Source organism: Onychostruthus taczanowskii, unplaced genomic scaffold (genome assembly GCF_017590055.1).
Source record: "Onychostruthus taczanowskii isolate IOZ18803 unplaced genomic scaffold, ASM1759005v1 scaffold59, whole genome shotgun sequence".
Classification (NCBI taxonomy): domain Eukaryota; kingdom Metazoa; phylum Chordata; class Aves; order Passeriformes; family Passeridae; genus Onychostruthus; species Onychostruthus taczanowskii.
This window is the reverse complement of record NW_024503568.1, coordinates 2,453,061-2,480,895: the sequence shown is the minus strand read 5'-3', so window position 1 is coordinate 2,480,895 and position 27,835 is coordinate 2,453,061. Positions and strand designations below refer to the sequence as shown.

Sequence of the window (27,835 nt, the reverse complement as noted above, 5' to 3'; positions counted from 1 at the left end):
AGGAAGAATTTCTGATTATCAATATTTGAGAAATACTACCTGCTTGGGGCAGGCTGCTCAGAATACTCTCATCTGATGAGGGACATGAACAAAATAACATCTGGAAGTCTTTTATATCATCCACCCCTGTTTAAAAAAAGAAAAAAAAGCTATTGTCTGACTTGATGATTCATGGTTATAACTTTTCTAGTAACTGTCAACTTTCTGATGCCAATTATTTAAATATCAAAATAATATATTTGCCTGAGGCAATAAAAAGCAATAAAATAAAAGTTGGCAGTTTTACTTACATTATAAAAATCTTGATTCAAAGAGTTCATCAAATTAGTAAAAGAATAAATTGCATCATGAACCTTTTAGCTAAAGTGTTTAATGCTGTTTTCATTTAGATTGTACTTGTGTTTGAGTCCAATAACAGTGAGTGAGAGTGACAGGGATCCATTTTGTAGATCCTGCCATCTGGCACAGGATCCCTTGGAAGAGTCACAGAACATCTGTTTAAGCATCAGATGCTCTTGAGGCAGACAGATGACTTGTGTGAGGGGCACAGAGGGTAAAAGGTTAGTCAGATGGGTGTCTCACTGGGCTGGAAGAGGTCTCCTCCCAAGCACAGCCTCTATACTAGCTGCAGCCAGGCTTTTTGGGTTTGACTTGAGCCAAACACCCATTCCATACCACTTCTGCTCCATACCAGTAACCAAAAACATAGGAGCTGAGTGAAAACTTCTGGACAGGAGTGGGAAAATAGGGGAAATTAAGATAATTTAGTGTAAATAATAAAAGTAACAGGTAATTCTGTTGCTGAAGGGAGTAAGGGACAGGGACTATTTGATTATAAAAAGGATGCTGCTGCTGCTGCTGCAGGTGAAAGGAAGAGAATTTCCTGTACCAAAAAGATGAAAGGAGAAGGGACGATTGCCTGGCAAGACAGAAAGGTAAGCAGCTACTGTAGGGAGAGGACAGCTGCTGCTACTTTCCAGTGAAGGAGGGACAGGAAACTGAAGCCCAGGTCAATATTTTAACCCAAAGAACCCAGGGAAAGAGTATCTTCTGGAGTTTCCTAAATTCACCTAATGCCTGTCTAAATTCCTGTCTTCACCAGGCAGAGCAGCACAGTAAGAGCAGACCAATGCAACGAAGTTGCTGAGGACCTTGTAATTAAGCAATACACATTTTGCAGATTTTTACTCAGTCTAGTTCAAATCTGAGGCCCAGATCAAGTGTTTTCACTCCAGCAATTCCAAGGATTCCCACAAATCTTTGGTTTCTAAAGAGCAGATATATCAGGTGGATACTCGGTGAAGCACTTCATCATCCTTTTGTCTGTCAGACATGGTAACACCAGGTGGCAGAAGAAATGACATGAATCTCCTTTATAAGCCTCATATATGGAGTCAGCCCTTTCTATTCATCTTTGTTCATGCTTTGAGTCTTCCTGTCTTTCGTTACACCGCCACCATAAAGCCACCCTCTCCTACTCTTCCATCCGTAGTAGATACTCTGTGACAATACCCCAGATGAACAGAATTCATGGAGCCACTTGAGTCTGAGGACAGAATGTTTTCTAGGAGTCTGTAGCACCACTGCTGCTTTGACTCTAGTCTGGTACCAGCTAGAGTCACTGGAATCTCTGGATGAGACTGCATCATCCTGGGACACAGACAAAGCAAACAGCATATGCAGAACTTCAAGATGCAGAGGGTTACAGTCAAAGATTTCTGCTATGAGTTGGCATTGTGATTTCACCATGCTCATAATAAATTTCAGATGCCTATATTTTTTTCACTTACAGTAGGCAAAGACATAATCAAAACTGCTGGGGGCGTTTTTCAAACTGTATTTTTTGAAAGTGCACACATAACTCTGTACGGAGAACATCTTTCCTCACATGAAGCAGTATGACATGATCGAGTCTTGAACTTAGAGATGCTCACATAACTCACGAAAACTCCAGTGGAACTGGCACTGGAGGGACAGTGACCGCTGACAGTGATGTCAATAGCAAAGACCATGAGGCTTTATTAGTCTATAGTATGAGCAGAATATTTCAGTAGTATATTCCACATGGAGCAATGCAATATAGTATGATTCCACAGAGGTTCCCTTTGTTATACTAGTGTTACAACTTAACAAAAAAGAAAACAAAAAAATGAGGCAAACCACCTTTAACATACTTAATATTTGTCAGCTATGCTAAGATACTACAACACTAATACCAGAGGATTATTTTGGGAAGATCTACCTGGGGCTGTTCCTTCTATACTGCTCAAGTATTGACACAGCCTGAAAACATTTCCAATCTGACAACCTAAAGCAGCAATGAATAACTAAAAGGGTTCTCCAAAGCCTGTTCTAGTGGACCACAGTATGAAACCAGAATTTTACAGTTAAAATGTCCAGAAAATATCTACAAGTCTTATGGGAGAAGTTTCTTATTCTTGCAAGTCTTAGCAAATCTGTGTATTTATTTTGGGGGATCAATTTTACTTTGCAGTTCCAAAGGAATAAAGGGCCCTGCCATTGCTTTATGTCACTTTTATAATCTTACTTTGAAATGCTATCATCATTAATAATAAACTTCCCATTTTCTTTCAATATGAAAGATTTACTTTGCTAATGTTAATTTTTATAGCATTATCAACCAGTCTTCAAAAACAGTGGGGTTTTGGGTTTTTTTTCAATAGGATACACCAGCATCACTGCAGAACTCAGTTGATTGACATTGAAATTATTTTTCCCTCAGCATCTCAGACAATAATTGGGTCTCTACTGAACATCTTTATCAGCCATTAAGGAAAGCTTTTTAACATGCATATGCAGGGAAATATGATGAGTAGTCTGGCACAATTATTTTCATAATTGAGTAGCTGTTATGAATGCCATTTTTGTAAATAGAAGCATAAAATGAGGAAATCTCCACAACTTTCCTGTCCAAACTCTTGCTCCTGGGCTATTCACAATCATGATATTGAAAAACTGAAGTACCATTACTATGTCAACATGGACCATAACACTTACAAAACCCTGCTTCTCACAAACAGACATTTAGACATACCCTCCATTCTCCTAGAACTCACAGGTTCCAGGCTTCCACCCAGCCTACTTTAAATTCAACTTCCTTGAATATAATTAACCAAACCCCACATTGTTTATAAACATATATAAATACTAAAATGAGGTATCAAAATAAATTCTGAAATACTGCATAATTAATTTGCATGCCACTTACTTTAAAATAAGTGTTTTTCTTAAACACCATAATTGTGGAATATCAAAGCAATGGAATAAATCAAAATCTTATAAGGTAAAAAACCAGGCAAAACAAAACAAGAGAGAAACCAAACCCCCACTATTCAGCCTTAGAGCTCAGAGTGAGGTAGAATCTTTTCTCTATTCCAAGCTTATGATGGAGAATTCCTCACCACTTTTTCTTTCTCTCAAATCTGATCCTGCATGTTCATTCCTTCCAGATCTTCTTACAAAAGATGACAGGGAGACTAGGATCTGTATCTCCAGATCTGGCCAGACACAGCATTCCCTAAAATGTGTTCCCCCACACAGAGCATAGCATCAGTGGTCATGTCATCAATCACAGATGCAGAGAAATGAATATAAATGTGCTTATTTCTAAACCTGATAGCTTGTTCATACTTGAAAAGAGATAAATCACTCCACAAGTATCTCATAAATAATGTTCACTTACAATGAAAGCATTAATAATTGCAATAGTATGTATGAAGATCTACGCAGAAGGCTATTCACCTATCACAGGGTGTGGAAAGAAAAAACTAATAGCACGAACAGTTCAAAAACTCTGAGACACAATAGACTTAAAAGACATAAAATGCTGTGGGGAGGAAAATGTGGAGTCACACAAGAAACTTGTGAAGTAAAGCTGTGAATCCGTTCGCATTCCACTCCTCCGCAGATACTGGCCTGGGGCTACTATACGTCTGAAAGAGGGTGTCTGTGTGAAGATTTACGAATTAACTGCACTTCATTTTCAAAAACTGCTATTCATCATCACATGGTGTTTTCAACAAGGGCACTTGAGCTAAAATGCTTCAGCTGAAGCCACTAAGTATTTGCTAACTTGATACTGATGTCAATTCCAGGGTGGAGAAAAGCACAAAAATTAAGGATCGTGGTAGGCCAATTTCACAGGAATTTTGCAGAGAACTCTATTTTCTGACTTTTACAACTCCTTTCTGCTACTTGAATTTTTACTACAGCTCACTCTTCCTCTTTGCTTACACTAAAAAACATTGCATCCTGGTTTCTTCTCTACCCAAAGATGCTGATACTCTCCAGCAAATGAGAGGTAGAATAGCGAGAACATGATCTGTGTCACTGGTACTTTTATTTATATCTGACTGATCAGCCAAAAAAGAACAGTTTTGTAGTTGCTCCCACTTAAGCACTTTAGCCTTCTCTATGCCACGATGAACAGATACTGTTCATCAATACAACAGCATGCTATGTTTCAATGTAGGGTGCATTTGTAACTCCTGGTAGGCCTTCAGTGTTCCTGCGTGGATGAGCATGTTTAGGAATGTTTAGTCTTGGTTTAAAATAAACATTAGAAACTTGAGTAATAAATATATAGTCATCATCTGGATAAAGATGCCTAAAATCCTACTGCCTCTGACTGTAATTACAGTAATAAAAGTATTGCTGACTGATGAAGAAATGTATTTATGCTGCAGGGATTGCAAATCAACACTTTTTTATACTGAGTTAAGAATCCAGTCTGCATTATAAAACTTCATTGGTATATAAAATAATTACTCATTGGTACATCAAATAACTCACCTCTGGACTAAAGTGATTAATCCTTCTCACTTTCTTCTCCTGTATTATCTTTTTACTATGATCTATATTATTGCCATGATAATAAACTCATCAATTCAAGACAATACTTGGTCTTTACTGGATAAAACATGTTCATGTAAAATGTATGCTCATTGTCCTAAATCACATCTTCAAGATAACTTTATATGTAGTAAAATATTGTCTCAGTAGATTAGCGCAAATATTTCCAAACATGCCTACAAAGCACAACCCTCAGAAACCTCTTATCTTATTTTAATATCATATCTTTAATCTTATTTTGCTCATTATATCCCTGGAGTGAATATCAAAAAGAAGACCTATTTTACAGTTGCCAAGTGGGGATACATCATCTGAACTGCAAATTTAAATTTAAATGCTTTAGATCTTCTAGAAAGATTAAAACCATGAGTGGTATTTTCATCTATATTTATGAAGCACATTTTGATAGAGTGTCCAAATTCTGTCAGTAGGAGTGGAAGAGCCTTCCCTCATTCAGAGATGACGTGGTTATTGCAATGCTTCTCAATGGAAGAGTTGTGGACCGTGGTCTACATTCAATTGAGCCAGTTTATAATTAATTTTACATTAGATGCCTTTTTGAGAAAATAGAGAGGAAACAAACTGTTCACTGTATCAGTTTTCAATTCTAAAATACAAAGGTTAATACAAGTGTCAGAACTCAAATAATTAAGGAGTTTCTGTGCAGACTATTTCAGGACATTTTTGCAAAAAGCATTTTAATAGCATATGATTATTCACTTTTCACCCCACAAGACCCATTTAGAACAGAACAAACAAGTGTGGCAAACTACCAAGACTGGTAAAATGATCATGGACTCCACTGTCTACTCCACCCATGCCATAAAAAACCAAGTTCATTGCTGCTGCCCTGCTCCCAGTCTTATTTGTTTCTCTCTCCTGCAATGTTCCCTCCTGTCTTGCCTTTTTTCTCCACCCCCCCCCCCCACTAAAATGTCTCTTTACCCCTTATTCTCTCTTCTTGACACCAGGTGCCCAAGCTGAGGGTGGTTATGAACAGATGAAAACTGTATTGCAACTAAAACACATTGTACACCATCACCAAGTAGGAGCAATGAGCTGAGGTGTGCTCCCTGGGGAAAAAAAATGGGGAAAAATGCCAAAGCATGTGTGGGGTCTGTTCAAAGTGTTTGTGAAAAGGGCAGCCATAAAGAAAGCTGAAACCCATGGACAATAATCCACGATGAATACAGAGGAATGTCTGCAAATTTCACAGCTGTAGCTTTCACTAGCATCAACAGTGTATGTACAAGCGAGAAGGTTTATAGAGCTGAATCACTTGGCTAAATCTGGATTAATCATCAAATCATATAATATCCTCAGTTGGAAGGGTTCAGTGAGTCCAAATCACACGACAACCCCCAAAATTACATCACGCGCCTGAAAGCATTGTCTCACAAGCAAACAGTAAAAATTGTTCCTAATATTATGTTGGCTCTCCCTACCAGGACGCAGCTTACCTTCCTCAGCAAAGAAAAGTGGGAAATGAGAATTTTAAATTAAATTTAATTCATTTACTGTAGCTTCCAATCCCACCTTGGCTCATTGCTGAGACTGGATAGAGTCCCCAGTAGCAGGAACTCTGTCAAGGATCCCTGTGAGTGGACAGAAGCTAGGAGACTATAGTGGCTGCACAGAAGAAGTTTCTCAGATACATAAGAAAGTATGCCTAAAGCATATACAGCCAAGATATTGCTCACTTTTCGCAAGGCACAGTGTTAGAACAGGCTACAAGTATTTTTAAGTAAGTGAACAAATCACATAGCTCAAAACACACTGCAGAGAATAAACCCACCTTCATCTGCTAAGAAAACTATACAAATAAGAACATTCATTTCTTAACTGGAGAACCACCTCTATGCAGAGGCAAGAGAGTTTTTCCTAATGTTACCAAAAAAAAGCATTCTATTTTTAAGAGGAAAGCTTTTGTTCAGTTTTACTTTCATCTTGTACTTAACATGATTACCAAATAAAGTCAAATCCTACAGATAACATGAATTTAGAGTAAACACCATTTATAAGGATATCAAGTTACAGTTCTTACTAAAGCTTGTAGAAATAATAATCATGCTGCTATGAATGATAAAATCACAGGAACAAAAACAGCCATTGGACTAGTACCATTGACGTGTACTAGCTTAACCCAATACCAAAGTACACAATCATAGGATCACAGCACGGTTTGGGTGGGAGGCACCTCCAAACGTCATCTGATCCAAGCCCCCTGCAATGAGTCAGGCCGCCTTCAACTAGATCAGATTGCTCAGAGCCCTGTCCAACCTGACTGTGAATGATTCCGGGTTCTGGGCAACCTGTGCCAGTTACCACCCGCAGTAAAAAACCTTTTTTATTTAATCTAAAAAGGTCTTCTTCAGTTAAAACCATTAAAGTTTCTAGTGCTTCTCTACAATAACATCACTTTTGCCTGTACACTTTGCCTGTCTGTGTTGTTTGGCAGAAAAACATCAGCAAGAAGACACAGTTGCTACATTATCAGGATACAAAGGGCTTTTTCTGCAAAACACTTGCCCTAGGATTAAAATTAAACTTGTTGCTGCACTTCAGTATGGAAACAATGTCAAAAGCCATGTGCAAACGTTCTATTTCATACCAAACTGATGCTGCCTCAAATGATTTAGCAATGTTTTAGGGTGAACACTGAATATGATTCCCATTTTGGTACAATGTGGTGCAAGCTTATGCTATAAATTAGCACACAAATTGGTCCTCTGACCAATGTTCCCATCCCATAAGGATATGAAGGAATCTGATCCTTCACATCCTTAATTATACTGGCAAGTACTCTCTTAAACACAGCTGCTTCTAGCAGCTTCTAGCTTCTAGCAAAATGGAATATTGATAGAGAATCTTTGGGGAAAGAAAAGCCAAAGCCAACCCTTGATAGTTTCACCAATGATTCACAGTTTTTAAGAAAAACTTTCAATTTTAAAATGTTTCCCACTCTCTTTTTCTGTAAATAAAAAGTTATCTTAGCTCTGTCCTGTTGTAGCACTTCAGTTTCTGGTGGTCTTTGATTAGAGGCAAGAGTGAATATTATTTTCAAAAGGCAACATGAAGAAAGATCCTGAATTACAAAAAAAAAATAAGTATGTTACTCTGATTTGAGCAGTTGCTTTTCAATAATAACCCTGAATATTTCTATATGTCTCTGTGTTCAGAAGGATGTTTCTCATGTCCCACATAACCAAGAATATGTAGGTGGCAATTAGGCATGGAGCCAGTGAGTCTCCAAGCAGTTTCTCTTAATGCTTTAACATCAATTAGTACAAAACATGCCCATTTCAAACAGGAGAGAATGGTCTAATTCATACCATAAAGAATTAGAAAAGGAAAAATATACAGAGTTAATTACATAACAGTGTTTGCCAAGCAATGAATAGATGAAATAGATGGGTATACAAGACACATTTCAGATGAGTTTTATAAAGTCATGCAGGCAAGATTGATAAAGTTACTAAAACTAATACAGAGGGAAGGCAAAGATAACAATGTGTAGCTAAAGGAATAATCATGTGTGTAGAATGAAGGAGTTGGATGATCATTTTTCTCTGTCATTTAATTCCTATTTTTTGATGCATGAAGAAAAAGCAACATTTTTAGCCACTAGTTTTGTTCAGCACTGACGTTGAAACCCATCTCTTTTAGAAACATACCAGTTTCAAGCTCTTACAGTTGCTGGCACATGCAACCATGGTGTCCCTTCCACTAGAAATGCAAACCCTGTTAACAACAAAAGCAGCAGTACCGCTGACAGAACAGCCAACCTCCCTTTGCTATTGCGGTGACTGGCACACAACCTGTTTGAAAACTTTCAGCAGTTTTCTTACACCACTAAATTTCATCCCCACTCTCACTCTTGGGATGAACTATTAACAAAGAGATTATATTTTTTAGGGTAGAAAGAGAGGTTTTTTCCAATTCATGCCTGAAAAAAGTGGGGTGGCAAGGTACTTTGTAGCAAAACTTTGATCAGTCAGATAAAGAATTAAGGAAAATGAGGAAATCATCTGAGTTCACGAGGCCAATTATTCAATAAGCTCTTGAAAGATCATAATTAACATTTGTTGGATGATTCTAGGCTGTAAAATGCACTTTTCTCTATCATGAGGGGAAAAAACCTAAACAAACTGCAAACAAGCTTTAGTAGAATGTTAAAAAGCTAAGGGGCTGCACCTACAGAAAACTGTTGTCCAAAATTTCTATTTATTGTAAAGTTTATGTAAAATCTGAAAAAGTGACATGCCAGTAAGAGTTACTAGTATGTTTGTCGCCCTGATTTTGTAAGACTTTGTTAAGCCTTCTGATGTTTGCATTCTTTCAACAAACTTTCTCACACACAGTTCTGTAAATAACCTATGTTTTGCATTCTTTCATGGAGGTGGAGAGAATTGATGGACCCTTGGTCTGTCCAGTGGCATTGGAGAGGTGGCACTGTCACCCTCCAATCCACTGTCACCTTTGGAAAACTATAAATGTTGGAGTCAGAAAATAAAGTTTTTCTTCTTCTTCCTTTTTGTTCCCCTCGAGAGCAGTAGTGTCTGTGTCATCATTTCGTGCCGTATCACAACATATGTTAATCAACAAAATCTTACATCAACCAGACATAGATGCATGGTTAGCCCTTATTTAATAACAGCAAACTACTTAAAATTGGGTTTGGAGTAAACTTTAGGAAGTGGAATTTTGACATACAAGCAAACATGCTTAATGGAACTTCAGAGTGCAGTAAATCACCCCAAAACATTTTGAACCTCTATAAACAAAGCAGATTCATCTTCTCTCCAAAAGATTTAGAAACAGTACATGCAGAGAACATATACTTCCATCAAAAAATAACTCTTCACTACAGAAGAAAAGGCACATGCTCTCCCTTTTGACACCATCAATATTTTGGTTTATGAACTCCATGAGACTGTAAACATAGTTGTGCCATAATTCTGTGGAAGAATCTCTGTGCCTTGAACATGGCAAGCATAGAGCACACTTGGAGGACAAAAACCAAAACCTGAACTATGGAACTGGTATCTGACCTAATCAGATGAAAGTTCTGAACTCATTTTACTTCATTTTGAATAATGAAAGGCCTCACAGGAAAAACATCTAAAATTGCACAGTTCTGGGAGCAAGTAACCATAAAAGTTGGTGTGTAGTGAGCGTTACAAAGCATACTTCATTATACTTCTGCTGTTTAAGTAGAAATCACACATTATCTCCACCTTTCATATCATTTGCTACAATTTTGCCTACAAAACTCAACACCTGGTCGGCTCAGTTTAAGCACAGAACACTGGAATTAAATAAACAGGGGAAAAACACTTGAGCTCATAGCTGCATAAGAACGGAAAGACTGAGTCAAGGAAAAAGTTGAAGGCAGAGGTTCTGCCAAAAATGTGCATTCATGCTGCTGCCAGTACCACACAGGTTGAATAAAACTCAAATGTAAACAATCCCCTTTTTTAAAAGATTCTGCTGGGTAGAAACTTCAAAGAGCAAAACAGTTACAAATCAAGACAATTTATACAACTACATTGCAAAGAAATGGGCCATGATGCTCAGTAGAAAATATGCCCTCTGACCTTGTGAGAAAGTACACTATAAGGCTTGGAATATGGTTAAAATATTAGTTAGGAGGATGAATAAAAATTGGCTTAGGAAAGCAGCTCCTCAAAGAATGCTTTAAAATCAAATTTAATGAGTTCAGACTGAAAATGCTGGAAAATCTATAATGGTGACTTTTTCCACTTTTATTCAATCCAAGTATTCGGCTGGAAAATAACTTCCAGGATACACTTTGCAACAAAATTCAGATGAAAATCACTACCCAGTGGAGGTTCCTATGATGTTTCTCTGACTTCTGTTAAGCCTCAATCCATGCATTTCTATGTCTTAAGAGAACAGTTTAATCTAACTTCAAACACTCTGCATCTCACAGTCTTGAGATATGAATATGTTTTCATATTCAGATGTTCCAAAACATATTTAGATGAAAGCCAGCTGAAATGTTTAGAAACTTAACATTGGTGAGATGAAGTTGCCATGAGATTTGCTCCTGTTATCTTTGAATGCTAAAAAATAAATAGCCCTCAGCAACCACAAGCCAGCACCAGAATGCACTGTGATTGTTCTGGCCTTATCACTAATGAAGAGAAGCACCAGGTTCCTTGCGGTGTGCATCATCTCTAGTTTAAAAATTGCCTTAACAGGCACAACAGCCTGGTAATAATTTCCAATTTAAAACAAGAAAATTCTGAAAAGATACAGGAACTACAAAATAGAAAGCTGTAACTCTGTACCAGAAAATTTAACAATTAAATACTCAATAATAATAGCAGAGAGCATGTTAAGATGATGAGAAACCAACATGCCTTTGTTTTTAAGTTTGAATGTGCATTCTCACTGTATTTCTTCAAAGGAGTGGGTGACAGTTGATTAAATTTACTGGGATTTCCAAAACTTTCAACAAAATTCCTCCCCAAAGGTTTTGAAGAAAACTAAGGTTCCAGGACATAAGATAGAGGATTTGCCAGGGATAAATCCTTGCTCAAAAGACTGAGTAGAATGGGTAGGAGAAAATGCTTAGTCCTCAGAACAGAACCTATATAGTTCAGGTGGCATTTGTTATAGGATCTATGTTGTTCAACAAAGACGTAAAAAATTGGAAAAAATTGTAAGTAATAATATGAATTTGCTTATGATATGAAGTCCATTAGGATAGTGGCTGACTGGAATGGAATGCAGGAATTATGAACTGAGTAACTAGACAATAAAATGATAAATGAAGTTGAATGTAAGTGAATGTAAAACAATTCATCTGTATTTCAAATTCTAAATTATGAGAGCTCAGCAGACCAGTAGCAAGCTCCTGGGCTTAGGACACTACTTTGAAAAGAACCACCTCTCTTTCTTTGTTTTCCAGTCTATGTAGTCGCTGTCTAGGGGACACGGTGGAGGCTAAAATTTTACACAGATCTCAGAAGACAAGAGCACGGAACAGAAACCTATCAGGGCTAATACTTCCACAGAAAATCACTCTGGCTCAGGAAATACTTAAGTTAACAATTCTAGGTGTAAGGAGAAAATTTAGGAGTATCATATATACTTGCCCTGATCGGATTCTCTCCTAGGGATTTTCTTACAGCTACTGTTGGACACAAGACAATGACCTAGATAAACTTCTGATCTGGTCCATTATGGCCATCTTTGATGCTGATATATTGCAGCATAATAAATCCCACTGCAGCAAAACCCAAACCTGGGATGTATCAGGACAGATACTTCCAGAGGAGATGGGTAACAACTCTAAAAAAGGTCCAAGTGCACAAAGCAGCTACTATGATAGACAGGGTATCACTGGGATCTGATGGCTGTGCACGCTGGGGCATTTTTAATTCTTGACATTATTGGGCCTTTGCCATGTGTAATACCACATTTAAATACTTCAGCACTGGATATGATCCATAATGGATGACTTTCACTGAACAATCAGACACAAACAACAAATAAGACTTGGGGCTTAGTGTCTCACATACAGAAACCCCAACCACAGGTCTTCTAGCCCTTCTAAAGAAATACCCCAAAGTTAGCGTGAGGCTGGATTACTTGACTCCTGCTAATATATAGCAGGAGAGGATGAAAGAGGAAATACTCCCAATATAGATTTGATGGTTACTGCCTCTGCTGCACAAATATTAGGAATTACCACACTGCAAGAGCCTACAGAACTGTTACAGTCACTACAATGTACATCTTGAAGGGAATTTTTGTGTTTAAATGGCTGAAGAACTTCCTAAGTTTTCCTGGTCCAATACAGTGATGAAAATTGCCACAACCTTTGCATACTTTCACTATAAAACTAAAATTTGTATTGAAACTGGAAAAAGTTATCTGAAGAATTTCAGTCATATTTTTAATTGAAAAATGCATGCAAAATACAAAACTCATTAGGAAACCAACACAACAGCAAGCTGTTAACATTTTCAAAATGCCTCTTAAGCACACAGAACAATTTTAGAAAGCTTCTTTGTTACTGTTGTTTTATGTAATCAGAGCTAAGCCAGAAAAAACCAGAAGTATTCTGTACTATACTTTTTTTAGTTAACTGCTAAATGATGCCTCTGGGGGACAGCATGGAAGCCAAGTGAGAAGATTAATTTTTGATGTCCAACTTAGACAGTAAAAGAGTACAAACATTGCTTTAAGTGGAGAATTGCAGCGCTAACAACTCAAAAGTACAACTGCCCTTAAACAGATACAATGGACTTCAGAGGTTTCTGTCAGGCAGTCTAGCAATGGAAAGAAAAGTTAAAAGCCATTTGTTTGCAAACAAAATTTTTTGTCAAAGTCCTTTCATCTTAGATGTTTATGTTTCCATTAAGAGATAAGAGGTCAACATCAAAGCTTTAATAAGAAATAAAAATCAGAATAACTCATACTATCAGATTTGAAGATGAAACTCAGATTTGATGCTCATAGTATTTGTTTTTGCAAATGGTTCCAATTCAGTGTTTATTTCCTATTACTGTAATGTATCCAGAAAAATTAAAACTACCATACTTTTCTAAGTTCCTATATTGTATATCACATATTTTCCTTTTCACTTAAGAGTCTGGTAGTTCACCTTAACTCCACTTGTTCCCCAAAATTCTTCATACTAAGAAAATATTTTTAGAGGAATATATATTATACAATTAAAATATCCACAAAATAAACAACTGGCAACATTTATTGAATAACACTGTCAGAATGGCTGAACTGAGGTAAAAGAGCAAGGATGTTTAAAGGCCATTTTATGAAGTCACGGCTTTTAGGATATGTCTACATGCCTTAATCACTTTGGCTGACAAGCTGATGGAAGAACTGTGATTTCTCCAATTATAAGTTCAATAGCTGAAACAAGTCTAAAAAGGTCATGTGTAAAAGGCATAAAATATTAACCTCATAGTTTTCTGTGCAGCTTGTTAAACTCCCAGAACTTGTAATAGCAGAGACAAATTGAGCAACTTTCTGACCTTTCTTTGATAAAAACCTACACAGTAATTTAATGAAAGCCCTAAAGGTTACCAATTATTTTTCTTAAAAGCCCATCTTCCTCAGACTGGGAATTTGGTACTGCACTAAGAAATTAGTTTGTGGAAATCTTCATTTGAGTGCTTTTAGAAGAGTTGCAAATCTGTAGAAAATCCACTGTTTTGTTACCTGTTTTGGCTAGAAGAGGAGGAAGACTTGAGGGGAAACAAGAGAATAACAGAGAAAGGTGTCCAGAAAAAAAAAAGCAATAAAATAAAAGGGCACGTATGCATGCATCCAAGACAGACACACTACAACTCTGAAATAAAAGAATATCAATCCTATTTTTTTTAATCAATATTATCCAGTATCAAACTTCAAGACATCTACTAAAATTTGCAGTCAAGCAGTTGTGCTTCCCACAATGTTACACACCAGAGTGTTGCAAGCAAAAGTGAGGTTGCAAAGTTCTGTGTTTATGACCTTTCCTGACTCAAAGCCCAAAATTTCCCCAACATTTTGATAATATTTGAACTAATACATTTCTTAATTGACTAATGTGCCAGAGACATGTTCTTTTTCAATTTCTTGACATCCTCTGAACGGTACAAAACAGATGCAAAAGTCTAGGTTGATCAAATAGATTTCAGTTCAAAATACAAAGCCATGTTTGTAAATCTTTCTCATCATGTCAGTTCTACTTATTGCAAAATATGCAGTCATGACTGATTGCAGACAGTACTAATAATTAAGGATAAAAATGTGTAAAGCCTCCATAAATATCAATTTCTCGTTTTACTGGTGAATGACTGGCTATGAGTTTGTATTAAGAAAACTACAGATTCCGATTTCTATGAGCTTATCCATATAGAAAGTTTCAGAATGATTTGGTTTTCCTGTTTGTCCTAAGCTCCGTGGAAACAAGACCACTCTGGCTCATCGAATAATTTACACAATTTTCCTTGATGAAAGAATGAATAGTCCATAGGATCATGAAATTTAAATATTCGACTTCTACCTCTTGAAAATACTAAACAGTAATTACTTGGCCTTAAGGTTTTCTAGGAATAAATGTAAGTTTCCATATTCATTACAATATATTATGTCATTGCAGCTGAAATTAAAAAATGTGATTTTAAGAAAGGTGAGGTCTCCAGGCAGTATCCCAATCATTTTAATCAGATTGCAATCATTTGACCAATTCTATGCTGATAATTACATGAATTGAGAAGCATGCAGGGGTCATGTAGGGCAGAACCTATTTGTTTTTAATGAGTTTCCAAAGTTTTATTTTGTGATTTCACTTCATTTGCCCTCCAGGCTCATTATCTCACTACTAGTTGCCAAACCACCTTCTAGTTTGTGGATTGTCCCATTGAGGGGTGTGTTCCTTCTTTTGAGAAACACTGCCTTAATGTTTACCCATAATACTATTTTAAGGTATCTTTGATGAAAAAGAAATCATAAATGTTTACCTTTGGGGTTTACCAAGACAGACATAAAATACTTCTAGCACACTAAGTATTTCTTGAGCCATCAACCACACTGCAGATGGGCCTCTTGTCTTCAAAAAATCTTTAAGGCTACAGTAAGTGCTCAGAATGTTTGCATAAGAAATTACCCATAGTTCAGGTTCCTTTCCGTTTCAAGCAGCTTCATAACAATTATTCTATTGCATCATTTGTCTCTTTTTAGTGTAGGTACTGTGATTTTTCTGGCTGTCAGTGAATAGTTCCTTTATCTTAACCAAATAGAAGTTTCAGAGGCAACAGTACTTTGGCCCACCATACCCTAGGCAAGGCTTAGCCCATATGTGCTGCTCTGACACAACATTCTGTCAGTGCTTCTCTGAAGTAGGATTATTTTAAATTAATACAGCTCTATAATCAAGATATATTAATGTTACTTTCTTATTTTAAAGCTTTCTGTGGTTTACTATGTCCATCCAAATGTACTTTATTTTAGATGATGACTGCTCCTTTTTAATCCCTCTGAATAGTAACAAAGTGTTTACTGAAACTTACAGACCAAGATTTTATTTCTGTAACCATTACAAGCTATTGAATTTGAACTCCCATGCTAGGAAATGCTTTTTATATTCTCTTTTGATTATTTTATTGATTATTTTTTGTAATTCAGTCATAACACTGTTATTATTATTAATATTAATATTTTTAAGGTAGAAGAGCAGTAAATAAAGAAAATAGGGGTTTTTTTAGATATTACTGCCATATTCAAGCATAACCCCATTAACTACCTAGCACATATTTAAAGATAATAGTGTGTGTGTCTGTGAGATCAAGGCCCAATTTCAGTATTATTCCATTGCTCAGAACATAGAACAACAAGATGCAGCTGAGGTATCCTCCCAAATCTTTTGCCTCTAATGATACAAATGAATAGTTTTAATATATATCCATCCCTGCATGGATGCAATGGTTTGACATTAGCTTTCATATTCTTTGGGTTTTTAGCAGTTCTTAAGTCTCCTTCTAAGTACAACTTTGTTTATTTAAGAATAATTTGGCTTCTTTTTATAGGTTTTCCTCCTAATATTCAGAATTTGCTTTCTCCATTACATCCTACATGACTTGATTATTAAAACAAAGATTCTTATTCCAATATATAATACCCTGTCAGTCATTGCTATTTTCAAGGTGAACTTCTTATTAAATTAAGGAGTTGGAATTTTACTAACATTTTCATCAACACTTGCCAGTAATAATGTCCATAAATAAATTAACCTTTGCCCCTATTTTTCATTTACCTTGCTTATCAGCTATTTCCTTCAAATTATCTGAAAAATGGTCAAAAACCAATTCCCTAAGTTCAGATGCAGATACTGAATACTCTTTGGCCCTTTGCATTTTGAATGTGCAAACCACTTCTAACATTGCAGAACTGTTTTAGGGAAAAAATAAACTCATAAGTGCGATTTAAATTAACTATATTTTTAGGATGCTAACTAGAGATTTTATGAAGTGGATCTGTATATCAATATCAGTAATGTGGTATCCTATGCATGATATTTATAAGACAAATAACTATCTGTGTACCAGGCACATGTTATAGGCAAATGAAAGCTAAAAAGCAGGTCATTTACACAGCATATTAAAGCCTTTTTCTTTCATTCTCCTGATTAGCTTCTTGGTGTATCAAGTAATCATAAAAATACTTGACATCTTTTTCAATACCAAACAAACACTGCTAAAAAAATAAAGGCTCATACTTTTTCTTAGGGTTTCACAACTCCTTCAGTACCATCAAAACTGAACTCCATGGTTCTACAAGCATTTAATTTCCACTTCCAAAACATAAAAAAGCTACATTTTCAAAATGTATTAATTTCAAAAAACTTGCTTTTCTAATGCAAAATCCAAAAGACTGCCCCCATTTTCTTTATATCAACATATCCTTACACCCACTAAATCATATAACCCTACAAAACATAACATAATTTCACCTGAACATTACCATGGCCTTGTCTCAGTAAATTCCCTTTTTTTTCAAATTAGGAAATGTGTACCTATGAACTGTGTATGTCTGGTTGTGATGATATAAACCTGTCAGCTAAAGCAAAGCTCTATGAAGTAACCTGTCATCACTCTTTCCCTGAAATAAGCTATAGCTTCTAAACTGGGACTTCTAGAAAGCATCTAGTGACAGAAGTTATTGCAATAATAGGCTATTCTGCATTAGCACAGGTGCTTTTTTTGTGTTTCTACTTCTTCTGGACTCCCCATCATGCCTATATGAAATTCCATCCTCAAGCATGGAAGTCATCTACAGGTTCATCTACTAATGGCTTGTACTAGAAGTAAAATACTTGGTGACTCTCAAATCATGCTTTGGTCTTAAGATTAAAGAAAAATAAACTGTTTTAAAGATGTTTTTTCATGTAAAAAATTGCTTTTGTTCACTGTCTCTCAGTCCCACCCAGACCACCAATAAATTTGGGGCTATGTAATTTCTATATTCATAGATCAAGTCTTTCCATAGGTCTTTACCTAGAAACAATTATGTTCTATATAGATCTGCAGCCAAAAGTAAACCTGATACATATATCACATATATACAAATGATGTGTACAACCTATTCTTTTGTTATCGATCAAAGTAGACAGCAGGAACTAAAGACTATATTCCTGTCTCTGTGAGCAGGGACATGTTTTAAAGCCATTTTAAAACAACACAGCTAGAAATAGTTTACTTACTTTGTAAATGTTTTACTCTATATAAGACTTTCTCCATACTAATAAGTGATGATTCTCCCTGCAATGATCTTATATAATGATTCCAGCTTTTTATTTTCAAAGAATGGAGGCAGCAGTCTGCTGCAATCCACTTATCACCACCGATCAAGAATTCCCACTCAGATTTCAACTGCTCTTATACGTGCCCATTATTATTAAAATGTCTTGTTGCCATGCACATCAAAATCCACTGAAGATTATAAAAGATTTTTCTTTCTTCCAGTCAGCTTGACTAACTGTTGCTATCCACATATGTCTATTTGATTCACTCCTATATAAAATCATATACACACAATGAAGTCTAAAAGGCAAAAACTGCAGTTAGGCCAAAGCAATATTTGAAGTGTTACTTTTTACCATGATAAGGTGACTCTTAGTGTTATATTTCAATAGTTATTCAAATTATTTTTATCAAAAGAAGCCAGAAATCACCCTGAAAAAATGGGGGTTGATAGCAGCAGAAAGAAAACTGAACAGTTGTATGTCCATCAGTGTTTTACAAAGCATATAATTGTCATATAATAGCAATGTTCATATTGTGTTGGATTAAAAGTCTATAAAAGCATAAACTGATTGGTATTGATACTCACAGCTCTTAATAAAGCAATATAGTATGATAGGAAAAATCAAGTGCTTGGTATACCAGAAAAAGATTTAAAACTAAAGCCACATTTAATTGATTATATATAAACCCAAACATATTTTTTTTAAAAAGCACTTAAGATTAACTAAAAAAAAGCAGTTAAGATTACATTTATTCTTCTTTATTAACATTTCTAGCTTACTTCTTCCTTCAAACTTCATTTTGCTGAGTTAAAAAGCTGAAAAACTATATCTGCACTGGAGGCAAGGCAGCCCACTCTTCTAGTTGACAGAACATGTTTCCCAGGCAAATGGTCTATTTTTAAATTGCTTTTGTGAGCACAAAGTATGTTGGAGTGCTAACTCTTTTTGCCTCCAGCTGAGGCAATTTGCTGCTATTACAGACACTGTTTCAACACCTATATGCCATGCCCTTCCTGTCACCTGAGTACCAAACTCTGTTTTGATGAGGGACATAAAATACTGCAGAACCACTGACTGAATGTGCTTTCACTATTTTTCTCTTTTTCTAATGCTGAAAAAAAGCAATTTCCTAAGCAGAAAAGCAAAAAGGGTCCTGACATTTTCATGCATTTCTAAAATATGTTTATCATTTATTCCTCTCTAATCAAAAAGCTTACATTTTTGTTCATAACTACAGGCTTGTCTGAATTTTAAACAAGAACAGGCAAGAATCTTCCCAAAAAATCCTTTTCATGTAATATTTATTTCCCTTTGATTTTGTTTTAAATGAAGATTCTATCATTAATCATATATATTGCAAAAGAAGATAATTTGCACACAAAAAGATAATTACATACCTTATATTGGATAAGGAGACCATAAACTAAAATGTTTTTCTTTTTAGTTTCTCTTGCAAATTTCTTGATTGTAGTTAGGTCTTCCATCCCAATGCTGAAAGAATTATTTTCTGGAATATCCAAGTGCACCTGCAAAAGAACAGATGAGGAAAAAACAAAATCCACTTTTTCCATAGTGTGCCATTTTAGACTGATGTATCTCAGTATCTCATATTTTAGTATCTCATTTTTATGTGTTAAGCACAAATAAAAATACAGACTAAAAAAGGCTTTTTTTAGACAGCTTCTACTTACTACTGAATTCCACTACTTACACATTTAGGGACATGAATACTATTTTTTTTAAAGCAGAACAAACCAATATACCAGAACATGCATCTTAAAAATATACAATTAAATTTGAAAACAAACAACATTATTTTATAATCTCTAGACTAACTTTCACAGGAGTTTTTTTTTTGTTTGCTTGGGTTTTTTTACTATCCGAGGACTATACAATACATGTGTCTTTCATAAGCATCTTGAAGGTTTTCAAGACAGAACGAAATTCTTTAAAGATTAATTAGAAATTTACTATTCTTTCAGTATAGCAAATTAGTTGCCTTAATTGGGTTAATTTCAAGACAATACTTCAAGTTTAAAAAGCAGAAGGTCATATTCCCCCTACCTTCTCAAAAGAAGGTAGGGGGAATATGACTATCCCGAGCTCTTGGGCAGGGAAAGGCAGGTCTCATCTCCATCAGGGATGTTGCACAAACACGGCAGGTCACACAGGACCTCAACTGAGTTTAAGAAGTGTTTGGACAACACTCTCAGGTACAAGGTGTGATTCTTGAGGTGTCCTGTGCCGGGCCAGGAGTTGGACTTGATGATTCTGATGGGTGCCTTCCAACCGGGCACATTTATGATTCTCTGAATTCTCTCCTGGGTACCCTGTGCAGGGCCAAGAGTTAGAGTCAATTATCATTGTGGGTCCCTTCCAACTCAGAATAATCTGTGCTTCTGTAACTGCTATTTCCAAGGAGGTATCAACTAGCTCAATCCTTTCCCAAGTCTTACATATTCCACATTTTAATCAATTTCTCTTACAAAACTTCTATTAGCTGTAGAAATCAAAATTAAGTATGATGATTTGTACATATAAGGTTTCAGTGTCTATTAATAGCAGAAATACCTTTATTCCTAAAAGGAAAATTATTTCAAGTTCTCTTTGTACTATATATTCCATTTATACTGACAGAAAATAGGTCCTCACTCATTTTCCCTTACAAGATTTTTTTAAAAAGCTGTTTATTGCCTAAATGCATACTTACCAAAAGCAAAGCTATTGTCTTCTACTATACAAGCAGAGATTAATTTTCACACACACTCATTATTTTGTTATTTTCTACCCAAAACAAGGCTAAGCACTACTCATTTACAGCTATTTACAAGAAATTACAAAACCTATTTTGAGAGAACTTAACCTAGCTCCTCTTTACCATTGACTTCTTTAATGGCTTTGAAAAGAGATTTTTCTCAAACTAACTTTGGTACTGAAGTGCAAATAATTGCAACTACAAAGTTGAAGTACTACCATTCCTTTCTTTCTAACCCTAAGCACAGCAACAACACAAAAATCAAATCCATTCATACCATTTACAAACATGAAAATGTATTGCTCAAAAAAGCAATGTCAGTTTAAGAATACAATTTGACAGGTTACAGCATAACTGAAGATACTCCTTGATGTAAACAAATAATTGCCTCAAGTTTACCTCTGTGATGCCTATTTCTCCTGTAACATTAATCTTCCCTTTTGTCCAAATACAGTAATCCAATCACTGCTTCAGCTCACAGATGCCATGAAACAATCCAGTCAAGTACCAGGATAATGGACAGACTTTGAATCTGTGGCAACTGATAGGTGGGAATATGAAAAAAGTAATTGTGTCCTGCGCAAGCTCATCCTTTTATTGGATCAATGCACACTGGGCTGGTTAAACAGAGAGTCTGGCACAATAATAACACCTGTCATTTTTACAATTAAAGATGAGTACTGGAAGGGGAAAAAAAAGCCTTTTATTCTTAATTATCATACTATTATGAAAAAGTTGCTTTTGTCATGAAATCAAAGAATAGACAAGAACTTTCCAATTACCCAAATCCAATTGCATTAGACTGTTCCTAGTTATGAGTTTGGAATATAAGCAGTTAGCTGCTCTCCCCATTATTCTTTCAAGCGTTTTACTTTTCAGAGTAGAAAAACATGTTTCCCTTATAGCTGGTACCTAAGACTTATGTATTTAAATGTCATCATAATGTTTAAAATTCTGATTCACATTTGTCTGAGAAATATTAATATGTCCTTTCACATTGAAAGAAAATGTATTATAGCATTTTTCATTAACAATTCATTCAGTTAATATGCTTAAAAAGTATATATATAGTAAAGAATAAAGTTGAGGAAAATCCCACACATGAGCCACAGAGAAGAGGACGCCCAACACTGAATTTAATTAAAGACTGCTGAAGGAAGTTTATGTCTCCCATACCATTTCTAATGAGTTTTAGAGATCAGAAGTTTAAAGGACTTCAATAATTCCAAGTGATTAATATGAGAAAATTAATTTTTTTAGCTAATTCTTGTCACTCAAAACATACCTTCCAGATTTCATCTTCTTCCCTTCTTGTATTTCTAAAAGATGGTGTGGTACATCCACCAGATGCCCAAGTGCAATTAGGCACCATAATTTTAACAAAAGTATTTTTATCAGTGTTTTAAATATTAGCAACTGTTTCCACCTAGTTATAAGATTTTCTTCCAGTGTTCAGTTCTTAGAAATTTCACATAGTTGTCAGAAACAACTGATGGATCTGGAGTATAGTAAAGAGATTAAATGTATTATTTTCTCTTACAGCTATTTTAAAAGGAGCCTACCTAAATAATTTGTGCATTCTTCAAGCTGTTCAAGCAAATACACCTTCATTAAAAATGGTTCTGGGTTCTACAATGTCTTCAAGACTTAGTATCTCAGGGGTAAAATCCAAGTTTCATGGGGAGATAGTGTAAGAATTACTTGCACTCCTATTTCTTAGGAGAGACTAAGACCAGAATATTTACAGCTACAAGTGTTAAACCATTTTCACATTCCTAGCATGACACTCAAAAAAGCATTTAACTGAAAGTCCCAACTGGAAAGTGCTATCAATTGGGCAAAATAAATACACTTTTGCCACCTTAGCATTAGCTAGTTGGTAAATAATTCCAGCTTTATCTTCACACTCAAAATTCAACACAGACAGAAATGTTTTTTATATGCTTGCTAAAGTACTAATGAAAATATTTTCAGTCCAAAAAAAGAGTATTTTGCACATCCAGTGACCTTGTAAATGACCAACAGAACTGGAGACATGTAATTGCTCTGATTATGAAAGGCAGAAGTAATTTATCTTTGAAAATTCAATAAAATAAAGTTTTACCCTGAAGACCCAGAAACAGGGTCAAGAAAAAAAGAGGGTTCAGAAACAAAGTGCTAAATATTGATGCTCATAGAATCATAGTAGCTCACTCTAAGAGAACAGCATATAATAGCTGAGGATGCAATAGGTAGGATAGGTTAGGCTCTACAGAAGGATCTGGTCAGGCTGGATACATGGGTTGAGGCCAAGGGTATAAGGTTTGAGAGGGTAAAGTGCCAGGTCCTGACCTTGGATCACAACAACCATACCCAGCACCACAGGCTGGGGCAGAGTGGCTGGAAAGGTGCCCAGTGGGAAAGGACCTGGGGGTGCTGGTTGGCAGTGGCTGAGTAGGAGCCAGCACGTGCTCAGATGGCCAGGAAGGCCAATGGCATCCTGGCCTGTATGAAAAACGCTGCAGCCATCAGGACCATACATGCATAGCAAAAAATAAAGCCACTTAATTCTATTTCAAATGAGCATTCAAGCTTTGCAGCATCCCCAGCAGAGACAGGTAACAGCAGCAAGGCAGGAGTTAACAGTTCAGTACAACCAGCCAGCCACAATGAGCCTTTCACAGAAATATATAACTAATAAACTGTCATTTGCTAGTGTCAGTTTGTTTCCTGACAGCATTTGTTAAAGTGAAAATGAGTTTCTTTGGAGACCAATTTACAGTTTGAATTTACAATTTTATTCTGAGTTAGCAGCAGTGTAAACATAGTCTAACTTAAAAAAAAATTGTATTACATATTACTTATAATTATATTAAATAATAATTTAAAATAATTAATGAGATGCTTTCTACAGTAACTTACAGGAGTTACCTACCAAAATAAGGACAACTGGACATAAGAGAGGAATATTTGATTTTTCCAACATATCCACTAGCTCCTGGGTTTCTTGAATGGCCCACTTTTTATCCTAAATAAAAATAAATGTTTAGAATTACTGAAAACAACATTTATTTCATAAAAAATGGAATTTGAAGAACTGTTATTTACAAAAAAAAAAAAAAAAAAAAGATATATCACTTTTTTGCTTTTGGGGGGGGTGAGCTTTGATTGATTAGTTTTTTGGTTTTAATATACTTTTATGGTGTTTTCTGATAAAGTTATAGATGTTTGAAAAATAATGAGATTAATAATATTAATAACCCTTTATGTACATATATAAAACCAAACAAACAAGATTAAGGGTCTTGATTGGTCTCAGATATGGTTCATCTAAAACCAACCTGTTCCCATACATGGACCCAAACACAGTCCACATGGCATGCACATGTCCAGAATGGGAAACACTAATTTAGACCACAGTAGCAATGAATGCACAGTTAGATTACTTGACATATCACAGGCCTCTCCTTATAATAATTCACTTCAATACAACAGTTATGAAAGAAAATTTTCAACTACTTCAGGTTTTATCCCTCTTGTTCAAGAATTCATGGCTGGTTAACAACACAGTGACAGAAGTGTGGAACCAGAGAAGAATGAACAGGTCGAGTTTAGTGCTCATTAGAAACACCAAACATCAGAATGAACACAGTACACGGGGACAAAAATAACAAACGACTTCTTACTCAAATATTTAATTATTATTTACCATTACTAGTAAGTTTAAGTGTAAAACACGCATCCTCACTACTTACATTTATACAAACAAAATTGTAGCACTGTCCTGAAATGATGTTTTGTAGACAGCTGTCATTTTTGCTTAGAGATATTGAAATAGCTTCAACCTGATTAGACAGAAAAAGAACAAAAATTAAAAATTCTAATTCAGCCTTAACTATCTGCTAAAGCTTCCATCTCTGTAGCAGAAATTATTAATTTAAATGATTTAAAACGGCAATTACTATTTCCACTCCAAAAACTGAAAATTGCTCAAAATTTTGGGTTACTCAACAGTGAAGCATGGAGCCCAACGTATGCTGACGTATGCTGCTCAGGGCAGCCATTCCAGAAACAGCCCTGGCAGCACCAGACATGAGCGCTGTTGCCTGGGTTAGGATGTTCAACTGTTTCAAGAGATGAAAACACTGTCCATAAAACAATCTAATGACTTTAGACCTCTAATTCTGAGAAAACCTCTTCAATACCCATATATATACATTTTGTCTTCATGAAGTTAAAAATAAAATAAAATAAGTATGCAAGAAAGACCAGGTGCACTGGTATTCCATGATTCTGCCCAGAACAAGAGTACAAGACCCATCTAGAGTTTCTCCTTGAAATAATTTCCTCAATGAATGTTTTTAAATACTTTCTTAGGCACAGACATACTTATTTTGCAACCTTTAACACAAGCTAAGTAACTATCTTATCTCAGTTAAAATAAAAAGTAGATTCTACTACATTATCAGCTTTGGTATTACCTTAAGTAAAACAATAAATCAGGTAGCAGAGGGTGAATCTGTTCCCTAAGAGAAGATAAAACTTTGAAGAAAATAAAAATTCTTGAAATTCAGGAGAAAAAAAATCTTCATGTTCCTTCCATTAAATCAGCAAATCCCACTGTTTCACAGTACAACTGACCTTTATTTCTTCCCAAAACACATTTTAAGTATCATAGCAAGCAACAGAAGTAATACACTGCTGTGCTCCCTTAAAATGCCACCTAATCCCCAATCCAACAAAAGTATCAAATACAACATTTAAAAAGGCTTTAGAGTGTTATTTAAAGCTGTATTTATTAATTTTTGCAATAATCAGGAGCTAACTTGTTTGCAAAGGAAAGTGGTCTGAAACCAAGAAGTTGATAGTGATAGTCTAATGATTTTAGAAACATTTTGGGATCAAAATTTGATAGCATAGCCACAAATAGCTGACATTTAATATTTTAAGATTAAAAAAAAAAGTCACAGAAGGTATGAATTACTTAAAAATACTTGAAAAATGCAACAGTCCAGGACTCAGCTGGCTTGAACCTCTGAAGAGGTAAAAGCAGAAATCCCTGGTACCTTTACAACCTTGCACATACTTTGAAGAACACGAGCCTACTGCAAGCCAGTGTCTTTTCAGAAAGTATTTGGAACACAATCCAAGGCAGAAGGTCTGCTTTTACTCTTTGCTTTAAGGTAGTACAATATGTGATGTTTAAGCATTGCTGAACATTTAAAAATTCCTTTAGTGTATCATTTGATTTAACTTCAACAATTTTATTAAGTAACACACTAGCATTTTTTGACCACCATATTATCTGGCAAATATGAAATTTAACTTTCCTGTTGGAAAAGTAAGCACAACTGCCTAGGTAGAATCTTCAATAAATCATCAATTAACTAAAATTAATTCTTATACTATTTGCCGTTTAATGTCCTATGCAATAGTACTTTTTTTCAAATTATAATTAATATTAATCCATGTTATCAACTACATTAGAGAGCAAAAATTACCTAAAAATGCCATCTTGGTAAAAAGTGATTCTCACATAATGTTTCAGTGTTTAAATAGAAAGAAGTATATGGATTTGCTTAATTACTTCTGGTCCCAGTAAAACCCAAAATTCTTTAATTTTTTTTAGTTACCAGATGCCCTGTACTGAATTTTCAACTTTATTCAACATCCACTTTCACAAAATCAAAAACTAATACCAGAACATTTGGAACCTGCAAATTTATTTAAATTATATCAGAATTTAATTAACACCAATGCAGCAGATGGACAATACAGTCAATAAGAAATTGGTGAATTTCTACTAGTGAAATGCTAGTTCTTTTTCTATTTGGAAACAACCACATATTTTTATATCCTACTCATGGATAATTATCCAGTCACAAAAATGACACACAACTTTATCCAGTTGATTCCATCTCATGTGACAGAAGCACTTTGTCACTAAAGAAATAGGAGTACACGATTCTCAGTCACAGAAAATACCTTCAGATCCCATTTGGGTTTGTTTGCTTCAAAAGAAAGGGCTAAACAACAAATTAAAGGAAAAAGTCAAGTTATGTCTTTCACAGTATGATATCTTTAACAAAACATTCATTCATTAGTCATACTGTTTAAAGTAACACTGACTAAAGTACTGTTAATGTACTTCACAAGAAACAGCTGTAGCCTTAAAAAATTTTAGAAATTATTTTCTGTATCTTATTAGTTAAATTTTTAGGTCTTTTTACCCCCTGCTATTGATATTATCACATTATTAGAGCCTCTCTCAGAAATGCTTCTAAGAAAATTTCTTTTTAATTCTTCTTTAAGGACATATGTAGAAGTTAACAAATATCCCACAAATAAATATGGTTGCTACTGAGAACAAGAATGTCAAAAGTACCTAAAATGTTAAAATACTGGTACCAGATAATATGTACTCTACAGAATGATTCCCAGTTGGTCTCTTATTTAGATCAATTACCTTCCAATTACCCCTTGGAAAAGGCCCAGCTTTCAGTGCAGTACATCTATGTTGCTTAAAATAATTATTTTGCATGAAATCAAATCTCTCACACACAAGGTACTGTGCTTCATGGGAGAACAAATAGTCTTCTGCATATATTTTTTATAACGTTAGAAATTCTGTATATTGGTAAGCTTAAAAATTAACTCAGAGATTTTATTGTTTAAAAGTGATTTAAAAGAAACTTATTGTTTAAGTGACCTCCTCCTCCTAATAGCAGAATAGTTTACACAGAGATAAAAAAGAGATATAGCAATGCATCTGGTGCCAGTGAAATGGAGACATACTTATGCCACATCATACAGCTATTCAGACTTATTCAAGTCTGCTAATTTTCTTCACTTTTAGATGTAGACAATTAATAGATATAAAGCAAGATTCCTATACAAAGCAAGATACTATATACAGTTCTTCCTGAACAAGAACTTTCAGTGCA

At 35.3% G+C, this 27,835-nt stretch overlaps 1 protein-coding gene across 3 annotated transcripts in view; it reads right to left on the bottom strand.

Moving 5' to 3' along the window:
* Nucleotides 1-27,835, bottom strand: part of CRPPA (CDP-L-ribitol pyrophosphorylase A) — a 107,779-nt gene that overhangs the window by 24,266 nt on the left and 55,678 nt on the right. For all 3 annotated transcript variants that reach the window (XM_041418280.1, XM_041418278.1, XM_041418279.1), the window contains exons 7-9: nucleotides 24,647-24,736; nucleotides 23,827-23,919; nucleotides 19,555-19,683 (exon numbers count right to left, since the gene is read on the bottom strand). In XM_041418280.1, the coding sequence (XP_041274214.1) occupies nucleotides 19,555-19,683; nucleotides 23,827-23,919; nucleotides 24,647-24,736 (312 nt within the window). The remainder of the gene's footprint in view (nucleotides 1-19,554; nucleotides 19,684-23,826; nucleotides 23,920-24,646; nucleotides 24,737-27,835) is intronic.